Source organism: Heliconius melpomene, chromosome 21 (assembly GCF_056956725.1).
Source record: "Heliconius melpomene rosina isolate 202511_hmr_F chromosome 21, ASM5695672v1, whole genome shotgun sequence".
Lineage (NCBI taxonomy): Eukaryota > Metazoa > Arthropoda > Insecta > Lepidoptera > Nymphalidae > Heliconius > Heliconius melpomene.
This window is the reverse complement of record NC_140409.1, coordinates 6,480,181-6,507,465: the sequence shown is the minus strand read 5'-3', so window position 1 is coordinate 6,507,465 and position 27,285 is coordinate 6,480,181. Positions and strand designations below refer to the sequence as shown.

Genomic DNA, 27,285 nt, shown 5'->3' with positions numbered 1-27,285 from the left:
AAATAAATATTCAAATAATAAAATAAATATTCAAATAATAAATCAAATAAGAAATAAATATTCAAATAATAAAATTTTGAAAAACAATACTACTTTGCGTTGCAATTACATAGGTACTTTTACATAATAACTGTAAAAACAATAAAACTTAAATCTTTTACTAACGGTTGCTTATACTTTTCGCTGAAAAATTCTTTTATAAAAGTGTGAATACTTTTGGATGAATGAATAGGGATGGAGTTTTAATGTTCTTTTAAAGTGAAGTTTTGGAAGTGATATCGATGTGTACAGTGAATGTGTATGTGTATTAATTTCTTTTATAGTAGTGATTGATTAATAGAGTATATAAATTAAATATAAATGAATTTAAATAAAATATAAGAAAACGTTTGGGAAATGTTCCATAGTGATAGAATTTAATCAATTTTAATAAAAGTTGTGTAGAAAAAGAATAGTTTAAATAATTACTAAGTGCAAATAATTATACATTTAAAAAAAATTGTGTAGTAGACTATATTATAGAAACGAGAAATAAAGATAAGCTTGTTACACCAAGTTTTCGCCTCCAGAAAGTTAATAAATCCTTTATGGGTCTGAGTATACGTGTATATAATAAAATTCCGCAGTGTATTCTTTGTTTGCCACTACAGAAATTTAAAATATCTGTTAAAAAAAATTCTAACAAGTAAAGCGTATTACACTGTTCAAAAATATTTAGAGGATAAGTATGTATGGAATTAATGTCTATTGCATGTAATGCAGGACAGCTGCCAGCTAATGCAATAGATCGTACCATTGATTTTGAAAAGAGCAACTGTTGAGTTTCTTGCCGGCTCTTCTCAGCAGAACTGCCTTCCGAACCGGTGGTAGCTTTTTGTTCATATGTTCATTCGACGATTCAAAAGTGCTTATAATAACTGCCTATTTGAATAAAGAATATTTTGAATTTGAATTTGAATTTGAATTAATATACTAATTTAAATAATGTAATTGATACATATAATATACACTAAGCATTTCTATAATTTTTTCTATTCTAAATATTTTATATTGACGAAATTTATATGGATAGTTTTACTATTTTAAGGAGCACCTGTAATATTTACCTTTTTAATTTAAATAAATAATATCTGTTGTAATAATATTCATCATGCTAAATTGTATAGATGCACTCTGCGCGGTGTTGTATAGGAACCAATAAATATCAGAAAATCTGGACAAAAATATAATTGTAAGCAGGATTCTTTAAATTGAACTAGGAAATTAGAACAGGCCACAACATAATATCTTAAAGCGAGTAAAGTATGAAAACGGAGTAATGGGTGATAGAGGTGTTGATATGTATTTTTAACTCTGCCTCTATCAATTTAGTTATTTGCTTGTATTTTTTAAAAATAAAACAGCAACTCAACGTTTTTTAACAACTGAGTTAAATAGGTAACTAAGTTAACTTTTGTCTCTGCCTCCCATAACTGCGATCGAAACGATGTAATTTTTTATTTCAATTTTTATCAACTATGTACTTAACTATCAACTTATATTTAACTTCTGGCGGGAATTTTGTTTTTTTGCTATCTCATAGATATTAAAAACATACCGAGAAGGTGGTATTGTGAGTTTCAGTATTCGGTGCTTAAATTACAGCCCAAGTATTTCCCAAAAAAACTATTAGCTTTCTGCGGTGATTTTGCAATTTATGGTGGGCGCAAACACTTGGAACTGTTTGATATTGAAATGTGATATGGTGCTACACAGGTGCTACAGCACAGATTCCACACCTTTTAATATATTGTTCATAATAAGCGGCTTACAAATCTGAAGAATTTTAACATTATCTGAAATGGGCTATGATGATATGATGCCCACAGATGTATATGTGTTTCCAAATTAACGAGAACGATCGCATTGATGATCGATTACGAAATATTGAAATAGCATCAGAATTCTACGCCAGATTATTGTTGTTTCGGCTGATATACTCGTACTCGTAGCACTACACGCTGAACGCAAATAGAATACTTGCTTAAACGGAATCATAAATACTTGTTAAATCTAATATTCGTATTTTTTTAATTATATTTTAAAAATTTTGATTATTTTAAATGATGGTAAAAATCTATATCTATACTTATAATAAAATCGTAAAGGATCGGAGTATGTACATGGAAGATATGTAAGAAAAAATGGAACCGTAAATAATGACTAATTTTTTGACTGTTTATTTGTGTGATTGTTTACCTTAATCTCAGAAAAGGCTTAATTGATTTGAATGCAAGCTTCCCATAACATTTAATGTTTGTTTTATTTCAATCGGTTTATAAATAATAAATTTATACCATTTTAAAGAATGTTGTTGAATTGGCTGAAACCTTATTTTTCAATACAAGTATAGATATAGTTTTCAAAATGATATTATTATTAATGAAAAATAAAAGTAATATAGATTACTAAATTAATAATTATGTAGTTCAAGCGGGCGAAGACGTGAGCTGGTCGCTAGTGTGTAGTAAAAAATTACTTTTGATCATTAAATTAATAGTATTGGCAATATTTTATACATTGCAGAGCTTTATTGGCTTCATTTCTCTGATTTCGTTTAATATAAAAGTAATTACATTTAAATATAAAAGCTAGTAGTGATTGTTATTTATCTATATATTTATATGAAACGGTAATTGCAGTTATATGTATTTTTAATATTTTTACCAAATCTTAATTTTATGGATAATGAAAATATAGTATAATAAAATATGAATCTATATTTTTTTCTGTTGTCCATCTGCATGTATGTCTGTCTATACGTATGTCTCTCCCACTGCACTAGCCATTTTTATCAAGATTGCGTGGATCAAGCTGAAATTAATTTCATATATCGTCTAGTATAATAGTCTACAGTCCCTTTGAAACACATAAAAAAGTAAGGTTCCACCTCAACGCAATCAAAAGATACGAGCGCTATTATTTTTCTATTAATCTATTTTTTTATGCGCAAAAAGTCCGTATTTCGACACAATGAAGGAAATCAAAATTCATAGAGCACTTCCGAATAACCTTGAATTATGAAATTTGGCAGCTAGCATCTACAGGTAGTACTAGTTTATGAAAAACTCTGAAAACTATACATTTGTGGTTAAATCCTAAAAAAATATTGCATAAAAGGGGGCGAAATTTCGTATTAAAGCCGCTAGTTCAAGTGAGGTATCAGATGAAAGGGCTCTGGCTAAGCTAAGTCTGGATTTCAGAAAAAGCTCGAAATCTCCAATTTTCGTACGGAACCCTCGGTAGGCGAGTCCGACTCGCGCTTGACCGGTTTTTTTTTTATTTTACAAATATTTAATTCATTAAATTAACATTATATTATACACAATATCACCAAAAAGCCATATAATGCAGTTAAACTGCATTGAAAAATTTTTTTTAACTTCACGCTGTATCACGCATATAGCAACATGGGCAAAGGGAACCTTCCCATTAGGACACTTCCGTTCCCCACTTTTATTTTACCGTAGAACTTGTCGCTACAGAACAAGGAAATAAAAATGCAATAATTTGCCTATAATTTCCTCGTTAACAGAACAAGAAAATTAAAATTTTAAATATTTCATAGCCTCGAATGGGAACCGAACCCTGAACCTGTCGAGTTAACAGTTACACGCTTGTGCCACTGCGCCACGACTAGCTAAATGTATTGTATTTGTAATGCATTGTAGATATAGAGATAAAGTTATTACAATTACAAGTTAAAATTGTAGTCCCTTTTTTTAATACCTTTGATGTTCAAAGCAATCTCACAAAAGGTATGAAGTTTACGCTCGAAGAACTTATTACTTAGCAAACAATATGACGCCGTATTTTTAATTAAAATTGTCCACAAAAGTTTTATAATATTTAAAAAAAATTGAAAAAAAAAATGAAAAATAGTATACATATTAAATTGTATAATATATAAAATTATTTAAAATACGAACATTTTTGTAAAAAGCTTCTACATACCTAATATACTTAAGTATGCCTAATGTAAACTAGTAGTAGTTGCATATTTCTCTAAGAATTTTTTTTTACTTGGTTTAGGAATAGCGACTGCATTGCCGAGCTTGGTAGCCACCGCTTGCTATCTGATGAACGCCCAACCCACCTTATAAACCTATGACCCCATCACCTTAATTATCCTAGTCGCAATTTCGGATCTAATCTATAACGGGCTTCTACCACGGAATTTGTAAAATTTACAAAGAACGTCGTCGTCGTACTATAGCCAAAAAAAATTACTATTAATTATTAAAAGTATTTGTATAAATCTCACACAACTTGTGTAAAACATACTATAAGACGATACCTACATATAAAAATATATATACAGGGTGTAACCGGATCGACGGTGGTTTACGGGTACCTCCATTTTACCTTCATATAAGAAAGTTAAATTTAAGAAAACTTTGCAGGAGCTGTAGGGAAAAATTACTGGTGATTTTTTTCCACTAGTAATTTCAAAATTACTGGTGTTTATGTAAAATAACCTTTGAATGTTTCATAATGCCAGCTTTAGAACAATACGTTGGAAAATGTATTTTAATCATGAATCAGTAAAAAATTGTTATTCTAATTACGAAAATTGACTATTTTTAAATCAATTTATTTAGGAATTTATCTAAGTGTTTGAATTTCTCACCAGTCAATTATAGTCGGAATGTTTGTAGAGTACAAATATTTTGATATTGTAAAGCGATTCTAGCAGTAGAACAAATCGTGAATTGGCTTATGCACTTAGGTTGTAGTTAATATTAACTTTCACAGGTTATAGGAAAAATATTTCAAAGAAGAATAATCACTACTGCTCTACTATCCACATATTTTCAGCTGTTTACTTTAAAAAATGAATATATATACTAATATAATAAAGCGGAAGAGTTTGTTTGTTTTAAATACAATTTCTCATACAGGTCCGGGCAACAGCGCCCTGGTAATTTTTCATCTTGGTAAAGATAAAATACCAAAAGCAAAATGAAATCCCTGCGTAGAGAGAGGGCTCGCAGTGAAAGTCCAGCCATGCCTGGCTCCCACTCGCCTATCGGTGTTACACCGGACGTAAGTCTGTGCATGAGGTAGTTGTGCGTACGTAACTGATAATGTACCTAGTACCAAATTATGCATGAAACATCCCATTTATTTACAAGTGGATTTATAGTGTTTTATTTCTATTTCTTTTTGTTGGTAGAAATTAGCAATAATTTAAGAATTTCCACATGTTTAATTAATAATTTGTGTGCTTATAATATAATTATTTTAACTATTATATTATATTGCGCAGTCAGAATAAATTAGAGCAACAGATTATTTAGAATTTAATTACTGTTAAATATGTAAAATGTATATTTTCGTTTCATTTTAATTACTACAGACAAAAAATAAGTTTAAACTAATAGAGTATTTAATTGTCGTATTTAAAAACGCTCTCAACTCTAAGATCGATCTTGGGATGCCGTTCTTATACTTGTTACTTTATTTTTTTGTAGTATGAGTATATATCGAATTTAGATTTCGTTTTTAATTATACACATATGCACAAATGGCAACGTTAAAGCTTAGTATAAACGTAGAAAGCTAATGCAGACGTTAACTTACTATCATTTGTGTTGTTTCTTGCTTTTATGTTGATGTCGCATGTGTTGTGCGTTTTTCAGTCGACATGTTACTTTTTGTCGGTATATAAGCTATTAAGACACTATATTAATATAGCTGTGTTTGTTTTACATAAAGGGGTATGTATAAAACAAATGGAGCTTTGCGAACCATATCAATATAGACCAATAATTTTAAGAACTTATAGATTGTTGTTGCTACGACGCGACACACTGAGTTTTAAAATACAAGTAGAATAAAAATATAGCCTAGAATAAATCCAAGTATTTTTCATTCATTTACTAGCAAAAAGACGAAAGTAATCTCTATTGATGGTGGTGATGGACACTCACCGAACTGTATGTAATAGCTTCATATTTTAAATAAAACTTTCGTTTTGTAAAAAAAATAGCAGGAACTGTTTTTTGTTTGTCCGTAAAAATCTCAGAAACAGCTGAACGATTTTTATGGTACTTTCAATAAAAGATGTATGGGATAGTGCGGCAATATAAGTAGGTGTAGGCTGCTTTTTACCCCGGAATTCGCGCGATGTCGGGATTTACGCGGTAAAAACACGTCCGTAGCGCCAGTGTACCCACCGCCTACATATTGAATTTGTGACTAAACATTTTTCTCACTTTTTTCTTTCAAATGACAATTTATTTAAGAAAGCATAATCCCATAAGATTTAAATTACAATTTATTAAGTGTAATAACCATACTAAAATATTCAATCAATTTTCTCTAAAAATACTTAAATAAATATATAATTTATTATTGTTCAGGCAGCCTAAACCGCGCCGGAGCCGTTGTAATCTATATATATAAAAGGACTTGTCCTCACTGACTGAGGTAAGACGCACGCACAGCCGTAACTGCTGATGGTAGAAACGTTAAATTTGGACAAAAGTTTACTTTCGTAATCTGGACATCCACTAAGAAGGGATTTTGAAAAATTTTAACCCTAAAGGGGTGAAATAGGGGTTCAAAGTTTGTATGGAAAAAAAACTAAATCGGCACCGATTTTTATAAAATTTGAAATTTAGATTTTTAAAAGTATTTAATTGAACACGTGTTTCATCGTTTTCTAGAATTCTCTCCCTAAGGGTGCAAATAAGGGGTTGAAAGATTGTATAGGTTTTTTTTAAACCGTCACCAATTTTTATAAAATTTGAAATTCAGACTCTTAAACGTATATAATTAAACACATGTTTCATGGTTTTCTAGAATTCACCCCCTAAGGGTGCAAATAAGGTGTTGAAAGTTTGTATAGAAAAATCTTCAAATCGCCACCGATTTTATAAAATTTGAAATTTAGACTCTTAAAAATATTTCATTGAACACATGTTTCATGGGTTATTAGAATTCACCCTTAAATACGCAAGCGAAGCTGCGCGCATCCGCTAGTTATAAATAAATGTATTTTAAGAACCTGTGAATAAGCTATTGCTATATGCTATGTGAAAACGTTATTACATAATAGTGCCCGCCAGCAACTTCGTTTGCGTGGAGTTTATTGCCTTGCCGTGCTATTTCCATTTCCTAGCTGCAGAGGAGTAGGCACAGAAAACCCTGCGCCCAAACGCGTTACGTTAAATTGCGATTCAACGCCTTACCTGAGCCGGTAGATAGTAAAAGAGACTGAAATATTATGATTATTTGGTAATATTTCATTATTTTTCATGTTTTAGCTGTATTATATTACTCCAAGTAAGTTCTTCACCGGATATTTTTGATCTTAATTTATTCCTTCTAGTTTAGATGGAATACTATGGATTCTACATCAAATGTGGCAGTCATCAATATCAATTAAGGCCATAACCCGTAAAATATTAAATATGAGCCCATTAAGTATCAATTAATGTACATGTCTCTTAGCTAATACAGCAAAAAATTGATGAAGTTCCATTCAAATACATCCAGCATGTCCAAAGATATGCACGCCAGCGTTGCACGTCTGCAATGGTGTCGGTCTTACTTAGGTAGCGGTATGTTTCATTATTTATAGATAGCCTTTTTAGATAAGTTGATAACATTTTTGTATATGTTTGAAACTTTAATTTTACATTACATTGTCTATATATATGATATTTCTTTTTTGTGGAAAACAGAGTGTTTTAACACTAGGCTACTACACTAGTCTTAACCTTCTGCCTCTGCACTGTTCTTACTTCTTGACATATAGATTTTAAGTATACGGCAATTTTTATAATATAAAATATGGCAAAATGATATATAAACGCTCGTATCTTTTGATTGCGTTGATTTGGAAATTTCATTATTTATGTGCTCCAAACGACTGTAGACCTACATATTTTATATTAATTTCAGCATGATACTTTCACATCATCTTAAAAAATGGTCGCACAAGACGCACAACATGTGATAGACAAGAGGTCCGTTTTTGTATTCCATGGACAGAGTTCACCTCTTCTTCACTCTTACTCACATCATCACAGTGAACAACAGTTCACGTAAATGCTGACAACAGAAGTGCTAAGTCCAATTCGCCTATGCCTCTATAATAAAACCAATATCAAACTCTTTATCTGGGAGGTCGTTTGGTATAAATGAAACATAACAAAAAGACCTTGGCCAAAAGACCTTGGCCAATAGACCTATCCTACTTGAAAATCGACCAACCGTCAAAACGGTGACTTGGAAATAGTTGAACTCTAATTCAGTTTTTTACATGTACCCAACCAAGAAAAAAAACAAAGACTTCCTGCAGCAGGTCCTCGTGAAGACACAAGCGTGTCGTGAAGACACAATTTTTTTTTAATTATTGCTAAATTGCCGAAAACTAAATGAAATAAATGCAATTTCTGCAATGTTTATCAAAACAGCCGTGTTTATTTACATTTTGGAAACTTTTCAGTTTTAGTTTGGTCGTTATGAAAATTAATATTTTAAAATAAATTGTTGGTTTTGTGGTGAGTATTGGTTTTCGTCACTCAATATTTACTCCGATAGAGGCTTTTTTTCGATGCAAAGGGGAGTAATGTAATTATCAGGTTATATTTGTAATTTGTATATACAATGTACATAATATGTATGTATGTATGTTTGTATGTTTATACATATCTACGTGATGTTGTGGTGACTAAAAGCATTGACCGATTTTGATTATTCTTCATCAATCTATTCGTCTTAACTTTGTGGTCGTCAAAGACATGACAATTTCAAAAATATAGCACAGCGACAACCAAACGCTGTTTGTCAAAATGCAAAAAAAATAAAAAATGTCGTACTGTGTCGAGTCGTTGAATAGATATTTAATAATGATTGGTAGATAGATTCCTTTCATGATCTTTCATTTTAAGTAACAGTTTAGGATATATGGGTCATAATCAGAAAAAGTGCACATTTTGTGTCTTTTCTTGTCCCGCTACTTTGAATGCGTTTTAAAAATACAATTTTAAAGATAATTTAAATATTTTGCCATTTAAGATAAATTTACTTATTAACTTAAAGATTTTTGTAATATTTTAAATGTATTAAGGCTTTTAATAGTATTTTTTGTTAGTTGCAAAAAACTTTTCAAAATGTTTCCATACAATTTTTCGTGTCCCATTCACCACTTTAATTTTTAAAAATTGATTTGTTACGAATATTTATGGTTTTATTTGATTTCAGATATGTTTATATTACTTTACTTTATGCATAATATTAAATAGAACTACTTTTATTGATACATTATTTAATAAATAATATATATTAATTAACTAAATTTGTCCCAAAATATTATCTTTTTGTTACTCAGGGCTAGTAACGTACAATTAAAATATGAACGCAATTATTTTGGATGGTATTTAATATTAGTTTTTATTGTGGTACCATTATTCTAAAAGTCAATGCTGTCGTAGCTACAACCAGTAGTGTTCTCGCAGCAGTTGAGGGGTTCAAATGTTTTAAAGGGAATGCGTAAAATTACATCTCAGGGTTATAAACGGCTTTTATTTTGGTAAGTATTCTATAATTTCGTTTTCTTGTTTATGTTATTTGCTTCTTTTTACAAAATCTCAAAAAAGAACGTCAGTGCTTGCACATGCAACACGTGGCTTATGAGCAAATATTTAAAAAGGTTAGAATTTCTCAGACTTCATTCTCAATTTCGTTATATTTCGTTACGTAACGAAACTGAGAAAATATGAAGCCTAGTTCACAATTACGGTACCAATGTTTTCTTATATATGTTTATAATAAAATTTTATCGAACCGGTGCTTGTATATGGAAGATATGTATATAAGAAAAAAAAATTGCTGGCATATGAAAAAAACTATTAGTGACTTTTCATAACGTAAAGTAACCAAAAATAATGATTTTTAAGTTTTTTTGCTTGTTTGCTTGTTTGTCTATGTGTTTGTGCACGCTAATCTCAGAAACAGCTGAACCGATTTAGTTAAAATTTATTTTTATTCTTTCTGAAATTAGTTGTGATTTTGTGATTATTATTTTTTGATATATATTTTTGTATTTTCAGTAAGCGTAAGCTCCTATGTCAAATGCTGAAACAAATGCTTTTTTTTTTTAGATATAGAGAACGTCTTAAAAAGACCAATCCTATTAAAAATGAAGATATGCGGAATAAACACTTACAAAGAATTAAACTTAATTCCAGTGATAACGACTTAAATTTTGATATATTTTAATTTAATTTTATCATTAACTTTGTGATCTCTAACTAGAAATATAAGTTTATTACGTTACGAACTAGCATTATTACACAGAATATACTTTTATTAAATAAGCGAATCAATTTTACATTTTTAAATATAAATTATTATAAAAAAGATACATTTAAAAATATAAAAAAACCACTCTTCCGAGGGCGGGACAAGGGTCCACGCCATCGGTGGCTAGGGCTCCAGAGAGAGGAACCGCCGCACAATACGTGCCGTCTCAAGTAATACTGCCTTCTGTATCCGGTTCTTGATCCAACAGCTAAGCGATAGCCTCTTAAGGTGTTGGTCGAGGCTTTTCGCTATTAAACCGTTAACCGAAACCACAATGATAGTCGCATTGACATCCCACATGGCGGTAATCTCATGGGCTAGGTCCAAATATTTAGATTGTTTTTCTTTTTCGGCCTTCACGAGATTTTCATCATGTGGGATAGTAACGTCAACAATCACTGCGCGGCGCGCCGCTCGGTCTACTAGTACTATATCAGGTCTATTGGCAACAATATACCTGTCAGTAATAATAGACCGATCCCAGTAGAGCAAAGCACAGCTATTTTCAAGAACAGACATGGGATTGTACCTGTAGTAAGGCACCTCCAATTCTACAAGGCCATATTGAAGAGCAAGTTGCTGGTGTATTATCTTGGCTACTTGATTGTGTCTATGCAAATACTCGCCATTAGCAAGATGAGAACAACCAGAGACAATATGTCTGAGGGACTCCCCAGGTCGATGACACGCCCGGCAGATGTCGATAGTGCCATCTTTCATAATATGTCTCTGGTAGTTCCGTGTCTTGATAACTTCGTCCATAATTGCACAGACAAAACCTTCAGTTTCTCCGAAAAGATCCCCGAACTGTAACCAAGATAATGATGAAACAGTATCCACGTCCTGGCCCACTAGGGCTCTATGGAATCTACCATGCAGCTCCTTGCTCTTCCATACAGCCATGCGATCAGAAGTAGTAAGTACTACAGGCCGACGCCAGTTCTCTTTGCCCAAGGAAAGAGGAGTAAGGCCTTTGTCAACTGTTACCACATCCTTGTGCATATCCACGTCAATCTTGAGAAAATATTCTCTAAGACTGCATACCTCGTGGTTATGGAAGTTCTTAACATTCAAAAAGCCACGACCTCCACACTTACGCGGGATATACAGTCTCATTACAGACGAACGCGGATGGTGCATTCGGTATGTCGTCAACAATTTACGTATTTGGCGATCTACGGAGTCTAACTCAGTCTGTGTCCATCTTACAATGCCAAAAGTATAGGCTAAAAGCGGCATAACCCAACCGTTGAAAGCACGCACCTTGTTGCCACCAGATAAAAGGCTGCCAAGCACTTTTTTCAGGCGGCTAAAGAAACGCTCCTTCACCAATTGCTTTATGCTCCGCTCATCAATACCCAATGCTTCAGACATTCCAAGATATTTATAAGTCTCACCTTCACCAAGAGTTCTGAAGGAAACAGAATCTGAAATGCAAATATTATCAGATCTGATCACACTCCCCCGCACTACATGCATGCTAGCACATTTATCGACGCCAAATTCCATTCCTATATCACTACTAAAGGTTTGAGTTACCTTTAGTAGCCGCATAAGATCAGAACGTTTTGACGCAAATAATTTCAGATCATCCATGTACAGCAAGTGAGATATGACCTTACCCCCCCGGCGAAGACGAAAGCCTAAACCTGAATCCTCTAACAAAGTGCTAAGAGGATTCAGAGCTAGGCAAAACCATAAAGGACTCAGACTGTCACCCTGTTGTTAATATTGTCACTTTGTTATGTTTTCTTCTTACATTTATAATCTGTTAATTCAACGATTGAACCTTTAAAATTTTGATCTGTGTCTCATTAAATAAAAAAAACAATAGTTTTATTCATATAATATCGTTATTTTGTTGTGTATAATGCCTTATGTCATCAGTTTCGTAACAAACATTATCAGTGTTGTTACTTATCAGTTACGTTACGAATTCGAAAATGTCCACTTTTCTGATTATGACCCATATGTGTAATGAATTTTAGTTGTTCTAACAATCTTTCTTCTCCTAAATCACTAAGAATTAAGTCTGTAACATTTAAATAGGTTCCTAATGAATATTGAGCTTGTTTTTTTGTTGAGTTTTATCCAGTGGAGTTGTTTTTTTATTATTATTTACTCAATAGATTTTCACTAAAATCAATGTGCAACCGCTCTATGGACCAATACACGTACATATATTAGATAGATGAAAGGAAACTAATGGCTATTATAGAGATTTGCAAACAACACAAACTAAAATTACATTATTTATATGAATATAGGTTGCATTTTTCATGTGAAACATCTATAGGCGCCGCAGGCGTATCGCTACGTTACACATATAAAAGCACAAGCATGTGACTGTAAACGCGACAGGTCGTGGGTTCGATTCCCAGTCGGGGTAATGAAATATTTAATATTTTGATTTCTTGCCTCCGGTGTCGAGGCAAAACGCGGTTTAGAGTTCTTCTACTGCACGCAACGCCTCCAGAATTCGGCGAAACGTGGAGAGCGGAGTGTCTTAACGTGTCTTAAGTAGTCTTAACACTTTGCTCCCTCTGCCTATCTTGCTACATGCGGGTTATAGCGTGAATAGCGGGATAAACCTTGTGCAAGTTATGTTTCATTTTGTGCTTATGACTTAAACAAGGTAATTTTATCGGAAGGTCTTTCTATAAAGGCTAAGCCTTTAAAATAGGAAAATGCCAGACAAAGGCCAAAACGTGTTATAAGGTGCTAGGTACTTTTATCGTACAAAATTACTTATATATTTACTTCAGTAATGTTGTAGCATCTACTTATTATATTACAAAAGACATTTTAGTAATTAAAGGATTATCATATTTCTAAAAATAGTAGTAGACTAATCTATTTTTTTTTAATATGTAATGTTCCTTTCGATCATATAAATAAAAATAAACAAGATTTATTGTAATGTTAATAACAGCATGGAACGATAAAATCTATTATTTACTCTAAAACACTTTTAAAGGTAAAACAAAGTCATTGAATTAACGTTGACGTTTTTTCTTATCGGTTCCATTAAGTATAATTTGTATTAAGTGATGAATAGACGAATAATTTAGTAGGTAAGTAAAGCACGAAAGCACGAATGAATGAAGTTTAAGTTAACAAAATATAGCAGTACTTATTTATATACGTCAAACTCTTTCATATCTATATAAATTATTTAAAAAAAATTGGATCAATTTGTAATTTAATAAATTTCATATGTGATTTTATTTCTGTACTTGCTGTTGTTTCTACATACATACATAGCTTCACGCTTTATCCCTAGCGGGGTACGGAGAACGGAGCGCCAACCTCTACGCTCTTTCGCCTCATCGTAGACAGTCTACGTTGTCACCGCCAATACCTACGATGCGATTACGTGAACTTTTGTATCTGTGTGCATCATTCTTAACAAATGGAGTTTTATTTAACAACGATAACTTTATTAATTATTTTATTTAAAAAAAAAAACACTTTTTAATTTTTGACAAAATCTCTTTTGTTTTAATTGTATTAGGCTTTTATGGAGTAGTTAAAAGTATGGTGGTGATTACAAAAACACACTGCATAATGAAAATGTATGGTAACCAAATTTCATAAATTTTAAAATGGTTCAAATTTACACAAGGAACCTCTTAAACAACTATGATAAAGAAGGTGCTTCTTCATTTTGAACAAATCTCTTTAAAATACTTTTTTAGGACAATATTACTCAACCCAGGCGGTTTATTTCTCACAAGAATTCCTATTGTATAAACATACGAATACCAGTTAATTAGGACATTGATTTCAGGTTCACAGTGAACTGGCCAGTTATTTGGCGGAATTTAGCCGAGAAGGGGTTCCAATTCTGGGAGGTTTCGAAGTCGCGCAAATCCCTGACGAAGCTGTTGGTTACCTCATATGGGCTACGAAGCAGGAAAACATCGAAGATTTCTTTGATTGGCAAAGTAAGTGTATTACATAAGTTTATTAATATTGAATATTGCTGTCGATGATAAAAATATTTACACCTTAATTTGATAGAGAATGCATGTAGGAGTATGTACACATAAACAAAATATATGTATAAATATAAGTCTTTCGTAGTAATTCTCTACGGTACGGTCTAGCCAGTCGGAATAATTTAAGCATCGCATTAAGTCCGACCTCCGTTTATGTAATTTTCTAAAATTATGCAGTTTATCAACTTGGGCATTACTGCACCAAACGATTTGATAATAATTTTAAAAATATAATTAGGATTTTTGTGATAAAAATCGCATCTACTAAAATAACTCTGGAGCTATACCTTCATGTATTTAAATAAATTAAAAGTGAAATATACCAGACATAGATATATAATATGATAAATGAAAGAACTCTGTTTGAATCTGTATTAATTGAGCTCTTGAAACCACTTGCACAGTCAATTTAATTTACTTTCCATTTGCAATGTAAATGCGATCAATTTAAGTGTACTAGTACTTATACACAAATGTTTAAAATTTAACTAAATCGTATTTTAATTTATATTTACAATTCATCAATATTTTAATTACATAACAGATATGTAACAGAATGTGAAGCGGTCGTGGCGCAAAGGCACAATGGTGTGATTGTAACTCGACGACTGTGGGTTCGATCCCTACTCAGAGAAATTATTAATTATTTACTAATATTTTCATTATATATTGAGTCCTGAGTGTGAGTGAGGAAGCCTGGTGTTGAGTTCCGCCACTCAACACACAATGCCTCGAAAAATTCCGTCGAAAATATTAAACTGAGTGTCTTAACACTGGGTTCCCTGTGTCTACCCTGCTATATGGAGGTATAAAGGGTGAAGCTGATTTATTTTAATTTAAATGTATAATATGTAATATTGGCAACTATATATTAAAGGAAAACAAAATTGTATTTAGACATTGCTACGAATAGAAGTAGTAATGTTTCAATGAGTCATGATAGCAATAACCAAGAATTATGTTCTTAATTAACGACATTACGCGTTGAAATCACTAAATGAGGCTATAAAAGAAAATTTATTGAAAATCTTGAAGTATATTTATGATTCAAATAAAACATATTTCTTTTTTAAATTAATTCACTTGTTAATACATATTTATAGAAAACAGTCAAAATTGCTGTATTTCGTGTTGTTCATAGAAGATCAGTTAGTTTATGAAATTTTATTATCTGTTTATTTATGCGTGGCCTTAGACAAGAGCTTCTTCTATTTATAATACTTTTATTAAAATGAAATAAACTCGCTGCAGTGAAGTTGAGTTACATTGACCTAAATAGATTTCATACGATGGTTTTACGACGGAACAAATAATAGGTGAACCATAAAATTAAGAGAGTTCTTAACGAAAGTCGCGACAGTATGTTCCATTCGAAAAATTTTTTTCCTACAGCGCTTGAGGGCTGATATCTATAATAATTATAATATGCGATTATAGATAGATATAATGCGATTTAAATGGATTTTTTATAATAATTGGTTCACAATAAATTTACAATATTTTTATTTACACACAATATTATTGTTATTAAATATTTCAAAGATAAAAGTTTACCTTACTCTCGATTTTTTTAAAAATTACAACTCTTATTATATTTTACAATAGTATTAAGGAGTTTATTAAGTTGGACATATCAGGTAAAATGAGTGTATTCATTTAAATTTAAATTCCGCCACTCAACACGCAATGCTTCTAAAACTCGGCACAAAATGGCGAACGGAGTGTCTTAACACTAGGTTCCCTCTGCTTTACCGTGCTGTGTGCGGGATACTGCGTGAAGATAATGTGTTCATCATCATGTCTGTATCCCTGTGTTGTTTACATGACGTGGTGTTGTAGAGACTAAACGCGTTGACCGATTTTGATGATCCTTGCGTCAATCGATTCCTCATAACCTTGCGGGAACCTAAAGACATGAAAGTAATAAAAATTCACAACAGCTACGGCAAGTTGCCGTATTGCCAAAATGAAAAATTAGAAATCTACGAATATGTGTGTGTGTGTGTGTGGGATAGATATTTAAAAATGAGTTTTCGGTTCCTTACTTTTTTATTTTAAGTAACAGTTTTACAGATACAATTTTATTTTTTATACTTATACTAGGTATTTATATCCTTAAATATTTTGTTATTCTGATATTAGCTAAGATTAATATGTAAGATTCAGAAATTTTTACTTATAATCCTAATAACGAAGTTAATTAATCCAAACTAAAAAGTGTAAAATTAAAATGTTTATAAAAAAGAAATTAAAAGAGAAATTTAAGAAATTTAAAGATTTTATATGGTTTGTGTTTTTAATGACATTTCTATACGTATTATGCAGTCATTTACATAATAAATAGGATGTAATTTTTTTAATAGGCTTGGTGCAAGAAGAAATATCCAGGCAGGCTGTCATTCGTGAGTTGATCTACACCGAGGCCGGGTACATCAGGCATCTGATGGTAATCGTGGAGGCAAGTTTCACTGGTATAACGAAAAAGTTTACCTTAAAAATATTGAATATGTCTATTTATATGAAATGCTTAGCTTATTTAGCAAGAATTAGTTTATACATATTTTTTATATGCAGTTGGCTTTTATATTCGGAAAGTTTAAATTATCTTTTAATTTAATAAAGTTCATTTATTAATTATTAAACATACGTCTAGAAATCTACGATTTTGACTGTAAAGAATTTAGGATTGGCGAGATGGATTTTAGAATAACATTTTATTTGATAATGATAACAATAATTATTAGGCCATCCTTTCTATTAAGTGCCAAAATTCATATTAGTTTATCCACCCGTACCAATGTAACATTTAAATATATTCCAAGTAAAAGCATAGCGATGCTACACGAATAGAAATTTTGAAGAGTATTACGAAAATGCCGAGATACGAGGTCGCTTTGAGTGGTGGAGCGTTCACAAGAATCTCCGTTATTTCACCTTTTGATTTCCAACGTCAATGATTCGGACAAAAGTCAAACTATATTTTAGGTATAAAGGGGCGAACAGGACAAGCAATGGAATTGCACTGGCCTCTAATGAATTGTTTTTACTATGACACCCTTTCAATATGAGTGTTATTGGGGTAGCAACCCTTAACATTGAAGTTTTCTCGGTATCTTTAGAAGGTATCTTTTTGTTACTTAAAGTTAGAAACCAAAAAAAAGTGGTATCGCTACTTCAAATAAAAAGCAATACAATCACAGTAAAGACATTTCATTAGAATCTAGTGGAGCTTTCCAATGCTTCTCCTGCTAGACCCTTTGTGTTACAGTAAAAAATAAATTGTATTATATTTTATGTACACTACTTATGGTAGTTATATATTATTATATGTTTATACAGTTACTTATCGTACTCACATAATTTTAATATCGATATAGTTAATTTAACAAAAACGTAATGGATGTTAACAAAGTAAGCAACTTAAGTAAGTAAAAACATGTAAAACTTGGATATAGTGTACACATAAGAAATTTAAAATGTATAAAAAAATATTTTTTATATTTAAGTTGTACTTGAAAACTAAAAATTGACTTTGCTTACTTGCCATGTTTTTTTCAGGCAAAACCAAATTGCGTTAAAATTAAAGATTGGGGCTAATTTGCAATAATAGTGTTAATATTGTATAATTTGTATATAAATTTCCTTGTTTGAGCTTTCCTGAAGTGTTTGATCTTAAGTTGTATAGCACGCAAAAGGGTGATTTATAAAGTTCGCCGGTCGAAGGTTAATCCCCAAATATCGAGGGCGCGAGGCTACCTCAATGATGAATGAAGGACAATTGAAGTGTATAGATGGAGCATATTAATATATTCTTTGCAATATTATTTTTTTGGGAACCGATTTTAAAAGTTATTTTTTAATTTAATTTGGAAGAGCGTATTTTCCAGGTAAACCCATTGCAACCAATTTAGGATCTGATAATGGTATCTCATGAAAATAGAGAGAAACTTTCGAATTTTATAAGCAATTACTATGTGTTTTTTATAAATTATTTTTTATATAATAGTCATATAATTGCTCTTTGTAGTCATCATCTGATGTGATGACATTGACCTGATGACAGTGATAGGAGACCTACATAAAACACAACCTACATCTTCAAATTAGGTGTTACAAGATAATCTTTTAAATATTGTAGTGACACATAGAAGGCTAGTTGTATATTATCAAATTATTCGGGTAAGCTGATGATTGTAGGTACAACTCCTTAACTCTTAGCGGTTGTGCCTTTGTACTTGTCCATATTAACGTGATTAAAATTAATTCATTAAAACTCATTAACTCATTAAAATTTAGCTTGAATTTGATTTGAATTTTCATGTTACTTATTCCACATTTATTAAAGAAAAATGCTTTTTTAAACACGTATAAAAATGTGAACGTAGCGGAATTAGAAACCGCACTTCTTAGAAACCGTCCAAGCGTTCTCATAAAGCTATGTCGAAATTCTTATAAGTACGCTTGTTACAACTTATTTATGTTGTTAGCATCTCAGTAGGGATACTTTTACAAATTTCCGATACCCAGCACTTTTGCCGTATTGACAGAGCGAAGTAATGAAAATATTGATAAATAATAATTAATTTCTCCGAATGGAAATCGAACCAACAAATGTAGCGTTTTGTAGTCACTAGCCCGTGCGACTGCGCCATGACGGCCCCATAATTATACTTATTTCAAAATTAAAAGGTTGCTGGCATAATGAATCTAGTCAATTACTTTATGCTGACATTTTACCATCGCGAAATTTGCGTGCGGTGACAAAAAAGTTAATAGGACCTACAGATTATGCGTATAATAACAAATACGGTTATAAAAGCGGCGTCGAGTTACACCGTCATATAAACTAGCCACACAAACGTGGCTTCGCCTGCTTAAACTTATTGTTATATTATAGCCACTTTATGCAAAATCTTTACGTAAATTTTAGTATATGTGATATTCTGACTTTCTGACTTTTTCAGTTAGTATTAGTTCAGTAGTTTTGCGTGAATTCGGAACAAACATCCATCCTCGCAAATTTTCATTTACATTAATGTAAATTAATATAAATATAATATAATATAACACATAGAATAAATAATGTTATATGTTTTCTGAAAGTTTTCGGTTTTAGTTCTTACAAAAAGTTTTCTATGAATACTATTTTTGCCTTGACTGGCACAAATTCCAATTTTTTTTCCAATTCCAATGTTTTTTTTATTTTCGTGCCAATATATTGTAAAATATTTAGTGATATTAAAATGGAGTGGGGTGATAAAGAAAATAAAAATTATTAATCCTCTAAAAATAAAATAATGGTAGACACTTGTTTTTAACCGACTTCTGTAAGAAAAGGAGGTTATCAATTCGACTGTATTTTTTTATTTATTTCTGTGCTCGAAGCACAGGAAAAGCATCTACCTACATAAGTATTGTATATTAATTTTAACTTGACACCTCCACGCAATCTCTAAAAAAATGGTCTTAACAGACGGACAGATGGACTAAAACGTGATCCTATAAGGGTTCCGTTTTTACCTTTTGAGGTACGGAACCCTAAGAAATAGCATATAATCGAATTAGAATCTTCTTCGTTTGTAAATTTGATTAGATATAGAAATTACGTTGAATTAAATAATATAATTTTAAACATTTCTGTTTAAGATCGGTTTAATAATTTTTGTGTATTATATAATGGTTATTTTCAGCGTAGAACCCTTATAAGACTATAGTCCTACTTACTTTCATTCGATTTTGTTATCGTATGTCGGTTTCTCAAGAACTTGCGATCTCATCAAGCTAAAATAAATTCCAGCTCCAGATCCAGGGCTATAGCTAGAGCCTAGAGCACAGGAAAAAATTACGCTTCTAGGTCAATGTAATCGAAAGGAACGAGCGTCTACGCTTCGTTTTTGCCGCATATTTTATGAAATTCTTTTATTTTATTATGTTTAATATAAAAATATTAAACTGCATGAACGTACATGAGTATCAAATATGAAACTAGGTAATATTGAAAAGGAAGTTAAACTTTTCAATATCTTCATATCTCGTAATAACGCATATAAAATCGTTCAGTAAGCTTTCATTTTCTTACCTCAGTATATGTATAAGAAAAACTTTTCACTCGGATGCAGCAGTGTCATAATATAATATTTTTTATTGAAACAAAATAATATAAATAAATAATATAGAAATATACCTAAATGTTACCTCAAAAGACACCTGACTATTGTTGCCTCCTCCTGCATTCAATGCATCAAAGCTTAAAAGAAAAAAATCCCAATAGAGTTTTAAAATTTTAAAATTAAAAGTTGAGACTTAATTAAATTTTATAAGACTTCTTGTCCTCTCTTCTTCTTCCCTCTTCTCCTCTACTTACTACAATGCAATCAGTTTACTAAAACAATTCATCCAGAGACTGTCATCAATATTTATCTATATAAATACACGTTTATGCAGGTCATTTTAACTAACTACAAAAAAGCATGTAATGATTTCCCAGTATGAAACAAAGAATATTATGCATGAAGAATCACTGTAAGCAATGGAGTGTAATGTCCAATTTTTCTACCCAAAATATGCAAAGGCTCCGCTATTATTTTTGTAAATTGTATATACCTATATATAAATGTAGTTCAGTTTTGAACAGACGTACAAAAATGGATGTGCTATATTGATAAAAATGTAATTTTTAAAATGTTAATTCTAGGATCTATTCTCTTAAACTTATCATATAAATACTTTTTGTTTAGCTTGTACGCACCGCACAAAGTAATGTAGGCAGATGGAACCTAGTGTTAACTCCGTTCCCCATTTTGTGGATTTATTGCCGGTTGAGTGGCGGAACTAAACGCCGTTCTTTGCCTTGACACCAGAGCGAAGCCAGAAGATATGAAAATTAAATATTTAATTACCTCTAGTAGGAACCGAACGTGTGGTGGACGCTTCCACAGTCACATACATTGCTCATGTTCCGTTCAACAGAATTATGCTAATCCGTTTATGAAGAACTAGCGGCCCGCCTGCGGCTTCGCCTGCGTGAACTACGTTATTATTAATTTCTGTCTCCATGAGTACCTACGTCCTATAAGTGACGTCCATGCAAAATTTGATACTCCTAGAATCTGTAGTAACGAAGTTTCATACAAACTTTCAACCCCAAAAACAACCCCTTAGAAGTCGAATATTGCAAACTCTTAGCGAGCACCTACGTCCTATAAATAACTCCTATGCAAAATTTGAGATTCCTAGCACATGTAGTTTCTGAGATTTGGTGATGAGTGAGTGACTTTTCGATTTTATATATATAGATGTATTTCAATTAATCCAGTTTCATTCTAAAAGTTCAATAAAAAAGCGTATGTCTTTCTTCCACTTTTTCCGCCAACATGACTTACATAAGTATAGTAAATGGCACATGAAGGTAAAAAATAGGATATTTATTATTTATGTTTACACAATTTTAGGTACATTTGTAAATATTTGTGCAGGTTTTCATAGCGGCAGCGCATGCAATTCAAGATCGAGGCAAAATGCTTGGGATTCAAACATCCGCTTTATTCTCAAATCTACCAGATTTACTCAACGCTAGCCTCCATTTTTGGAATTCAGCCTTCATGCCCATGATCAGGGACGCTGTTCAACGAACAAGACCGTAAGAACCTTATATAACTTAAATATATACGTATATTTTGTGATTAAAGAGTTGATTTATTTCTCAAAAGAAATTACATTTCACTTAAAGAGAAATACAGAGTTATCTTAAATAAATACATATTAATCAATGTGAGCGATGGAATCAGCAAAACATGGTAAATAACAAAAAGAAAACAATATCAAACACTCAATTAACAGATGTAAGTGAAAAAGGGGAGGGGGGGTTATATTGAGATAATTTAAACATATTTGACCATGACCGTTTACAATGAAGTTAGGTTTACCCACATTTGAAGAAGTCATAATACAGGGTCGGATTCTATTTTATTTTTATAAGGTGCTCCTTTTTTTTTATAAGATATTTTTTTTATAAGATTTTAATATTTTCCACAGCTGAGTAGTAGTAGATTATCGGTATGATGAATATTTCTTCTTTCAGATTTGATACAGACTTAATGTCGTATGGATTTAAGTGTTTCAAAGACATACTCATGCCTTATGAGAAATACGTTGTGGATCAAAGTGAACTATTAGATTATTACCGCAATAGCCAAAATGATGTCGAATTTTCAATGTATCTAGCGTGGTGTCACAGCCAAAAGGAATGCAACAGGTGGATTTGTATTTCTTGCAAATTATAGAAAGTTATTATATATTATTATTTAAACTGATTTCCTATTATGTTATTACTAATATTTATTTTCAGATTACAATTAACCGATTTATTGATCAAACCGATGCAACGGTTAACTAAGTATAGCCTGATTTTACAAAGAATTATAAACCATACTCATGTGGAATCTGAAAGTTCCTGTTTAGAAGAAATGGTATTATTATATTTTGTCAATTCAATTATCGTCATGCTTAGTTATTTAAGCTGTTTTCGTCATCTGTTGAAAGACTTCGACCATATTACTATAATTTATATATTTCTAACAAAAGTAATAAAAACACTAAGTAAATGTATTGAAATTTTCCAGAAAATCTTTGCGAAGAAATATATTGTTCAGCTAAACCGCTCAGTACGCCAACATGAGGAAATTAAAAAAATAATCAATTTAGAAAAAGTGATTCATGCGTATGAAAGTGTAATTATTTTATATACTTACAACGAATAATTATATTTTATTTCTTCTTACTTAGATAATATTTATATGCAATTTTATAGGATCTGAAAGATGAAGAAGCCGAAAAAATATTCAAAGCATATGCTCAGTTGAATTTACGAGCCCCCATGCTTTGCTGTCTTCCGACTCACAGCCGAACCCTCATCCACCAAGCCGACCTCCGTTTCCGTGATGGCGCTAAGGAGGCAAGGACCTCTATATTATTCTAATTTATTTTCTTTATATTTTTACACTTATTATGAAATTATGTGATGATCTTAATTGCGCTGCAATATAAAAATTATATATTTTTAGAAGATATTATATATACAACAATTAGGTACCTACGTAACATTAAACATTACAAATACATATTGATGTTATAAATATAATGCTGGCTGCTCCTATTCACCGTACTTAAGATAATTTTTCTCGTCAATTTTATTTATTTATTGATTTATGTAAAAAAAATGCAAATAATAATAATGACCTAACCTACTTATTATTTATTATGTAAGAATATACTTATACCATCCATGTTATTTATTATGTAACAATGTACTAAGGCTTTTGCGACTGATTATTATTAATGAAATGTCACTTTAGATTTTATTTTTAGGTTTATTAGGTTTTTTTTATTAGGTATTTATTTTTATTATATTAGGTTTAAATTATTAAATTTTTAAATTACACAAACTTATGGTACACAGACACTGTACTTATTTTTTAATAAATATTTTTTTCCTTGCAGATTGAAGTCCACGTTTTCTTGTTTACTGATATGCTTTTAGTTTGCCGGAAGGTAACTAAAGGCTTTCGGTTTAAGCTGATTAGGTAAATAGAGTTTTTTATACAATTGTTGTAAGATAAATTATATATTTATATAATATAATTCAATATGAAATATGTTGCTTGCTGCAATGCTAAATAATTTACGAGCTCACGCGTATTTGGCGCTGCGCGAATATATCTACTTATTATAATAAATTATATATGTTTATCAACTTTTAAAATCTATTTCTATTTGTTTTAGGCCTAAATACATGATAGACAAAATGATTCAAACAACCAAATTTGACAAACATAATCGAGATCTCACCGGACTGGCATATGTCATGGTGGATGACCTAGGGTCCTCATATGCCAGTTTTATTCTTACGGAGTCGGCGAAGGACCCTAACCCCTCACATACCCTTAAAGTATGTATATTTATCTATATATAGTGAAGGACATGTTCCCACTGACTGAGGTAAGACGCACGCACAGCCGTAACCGCTGTGTGTACAAATAAAATGTGAAATTTGGACAAATGTTTATTTTCGTAATCTGGACATCCACTAAGAAAGGATTTTGAAAAATTTTAACCTTAAAGGGATGAAATAGGGGTAGAAAGTTTGTATGGATTTTTTTTTTTAAATCGGCACCTATTTTTATAAAATTTGAAATTCAGATTCTTAAAAATATTTAATTGAATACGTGTTTTATGGATTATTAGAATTAACCCCCAATGGTCTAAATAAGCAGCTGTGCGCGTCCAGTAGTATTTGTATATTAATACAGGTATATAATTTCAAAAGATAAAAATGACTAAAATTACTTACAGCTTTGGGAAAATAAAGTCAAAGAGGCAAAATTAACATATGAACTAATGATTTGGGCTGCACGTAATCCTAATCGAGACATCAGCCAGCAGGATGTAAGCGTGACTGCTGAGTACACCAACACTAAGGTTAATGTCTCAAAAATATTGTATCACTATTAAGATATTTTTCAATTATTTATAACTTATTATAATGTTTATATTACCAAAAAAATTTGTCTAGTGTGGTCAAATGTAAGTTTGAACTACGCGTATGCTTCTACGTTATAAGTTTTAATTCCATGAATAAATTGGCGAATCGAATTCACCTTATTAATTGCAAATTTAGGAATGTTACACTTATATGTTGGTATTTTTAAAGAATTGTTTAAAAATTATATCTTATATTAATTTTAACTTTCATCATATCATTCATCATATTAGATTTATTAGAGACAATAAAATATATCTAATATCCACCTTCATAATTCTGATTTATTTACCTACTAACATACACATTTCTTTTTTTACTTTGAATTCGCTATTAGCAATAGTACCGTTCATATTTATACTCAAAATTTATATTAAGCAAGCGTCGCGCCTGGGCTTAACGTCTGACTGTATACGTTATGGGTTCGATCCCCACAAGGGGGAATGTATTATTACCTATTATCTCACGCTGATCAGAAGACAATAGCGTGGCGAGGATTCCAGCACTCAACACGGAGAATAACGTATTTTAACACTAGGTTTCCTCTGCCTATCTTGCTAAATAAAAAAAATATACTATAGGTAAATTTGTATTTAAAAAGAAAAAATTATTCATTAGCGAAAATTTCAGGCACGACTTGCTGCTGAGGAAGGATTAATCGAGCACGAGGCTCGCGAACGTGTTGCCACTATGATACATCGAAGCACGGGGACTTCAATAGATCGCGATTTATCTTTATCTCTTACTACAGACTCATTGGACGGCACATGTTCTCTATATAATCAAAGTAAATATTATTTTGTTTATTATATTACCTTCATACTTGCGCCAACCGTGGTGCAGGGGCACAAAGTGTGACTTTAAAACCGACTGGTTGTGGGTTCGATCCCCACTCGATGTGATGAAATATTTATTTAAATTTATATTTCCATTTCTTCGCTCTGGTGTCGAGACGTTGAGTTCTAAATTTTTGGCATAAAGTGGGGAATGGAGTGTCTTAACACTAGATTCCCTCTGCCTACCATGCTGTGTGCGGGATAAAGAGGGAAGCTGATTTATTTATTTTTTTTACTATTTCGTAAACTTTGCATTTTAGTTGTTGTTGGCGTGAGCGCTCGCCCGCCTATACCCGGAAAGAAATGTAATATAGTGCATCGAACTTCTACTGTGTTCTCCTCTGGCTCTACACCTAGAAACTCCCGGCTATCTAGTTTTCAGCATTCCACGAGGTAATTTTGTGACTGTTTAATTGCATCGATAAAAAACCTCTTAATAATGGCAGCCTTCCTATTAATATTTAAATGTTTAGTGCACATTCACACGACGAACCACAACCCCAACCAGCCGGGCCCAGCAGGCTTTTACACCGCGCCAGTACATCCGTAGAGCATCACTTGCAGCCAGTACCAGATGCGAATGAAGGTTGATAATTGAAATATTATCTGCGCAATTCTTTTATGGTATTTTATTATAAGTGAAAATATATTTTTTTAGGATCTCCTTCAATCACAGTCAGTGATTCAGAGACAGGGTCTACGCAAGCACCGACGGTATTTTTTTTTTCAATTTTTAACATAACATACATATTAGAATTCCATTTATATACTGTACATTCGTACTTTTTTCCAGATAAAAGCGACACCTTCAAATAGCAGTGAACAGACAGAACGTTCATCCAGTGATCAAAGTACACTGCGTATACAGCCCCAAAATAACGTGGCAACACTCATCTATAGCTTGCCTGACCTTACCGTTGAACCGAGCACTCCTCGCACTATTCCTAGGTATTATATTATCTTTAAAAACAACTCCACTGCTTTCATCTTTATGTTATATTTCTGGTATAATTCCTTTTCAGTCCAACACAACCAACAGCGTCAGAACGGATGTATCAATCACATCAGGAAATTTTACAAAGGAATAGACTAATCGCATGTCAGAATCAGCAATACCTGTCACCCGACCACAGAGGTTCCAGCTATCCACCGCCTAGTCCTACCAGGTAAAATATTTTAATTTAGACTACAATTAATTAAGTCAAGTCTCAATTATAAGTAAAAATATACTAATAAAGATGATTTTTTTTTATTTCAGAGCTTCATTGAAAAGAGGGTTTGCATTTTCATATTCTGCAAAAAACCCCCCTCTCTCTAAGATGGGCCATGTGAGCAGCCAATCACAAATGCAAATAGACACAATGCCAACTGCTTCTGGAAAGGTCCGATGCTACATTTAGGAACTGTGTTTTATTTGAACTAATTTTTATTAATGCGCCAAAATATTCATAAATATCAATATTATTTTTCAGGATGAAAAAGCCAGTAGTCCAAAATCAGGTCGTAGTCCTGAGAAAAAAGAAAGGAAATCGAAACTAACGAGTAGCAGGTAATA

General features: G+C 31.7%; 1 protein-coding gene across 3 annotated transcripts in view; it reads left to right on the top strand.

The window, feature by feature from the left end:
• The window catches only part of LOC146527051 (uncharacterized), a 46,359-nt gene that overhangs the window by 14,317 nt on the left and 4,757 nt on the right, over window positions 1-27,285 (top strand). For all 3 annotated transcript variants that reach the window (XM_085206594.1, XM_085206595.1, XM_085206596.1), the window contains 18 exons: window positions 14,147-14,303; window positions 16,721-16,815; window positions 21,833-21,996; window positions 22,438-22,611; window positions 22,705-22,825; window positions 22,979-23,086; window positions 23,167-23,310; window positions 23,856-23,938; window positions 24,138-24,303; window positions 24,708-24,833; window positions 25,525-25,681; window positions 25,991-26,123; window positions 26,204-26,316; window positions 26,389-26,444; window positions 26,524-26,678; window positions 26,753-26,896; window positions 26,989-27,112; window positions 27,203-27,279. In XM_085206594.1, coding sequence (XP_085062720.1) covers window positions 14,147-14,303; window positions 16,721-16,815; window positions 21,833-21,996; window positions 22,438-22,611; window positions 22,705-22,825; window positions 22,979-23,086; window positions 23,167-23,310; window positions 23,856-23,938; window positions 24,138-24,303; window positions 24,708-24,833; window positions 25,525-25,681; window positions 25,991-26,123; window positions 26,204-26,316; window positions 26,389-26,444; window positions 26,524-26,678; window positions 26,753-26,896; window positions 26,989-27,112; window positions 27,203-27,279 — 2,297 coding nt within the window. The remainder of the gene's footprint in view (window positions 1-14,146; window positions 14,304-16,720; window positions 16,816-21,832; window positions 21,997-22,437; window positions 22,612-22,704; window positions 22,826-22,978; window positions 23,087-23,166; window positions 23,311-23,855; window positions 23,939-24,137; window positions 24,304-24,707; window positions 24,834-25,524; window positions 25,682-25,990; window positions 26,124-26,203; window positions 26,317-26,388; window positions 26,445-26,523; window positions 26,679-26,752; window positions 26,897-26,988; window positions 27,113-27,202; window positions 27,280-27,285) is intronic.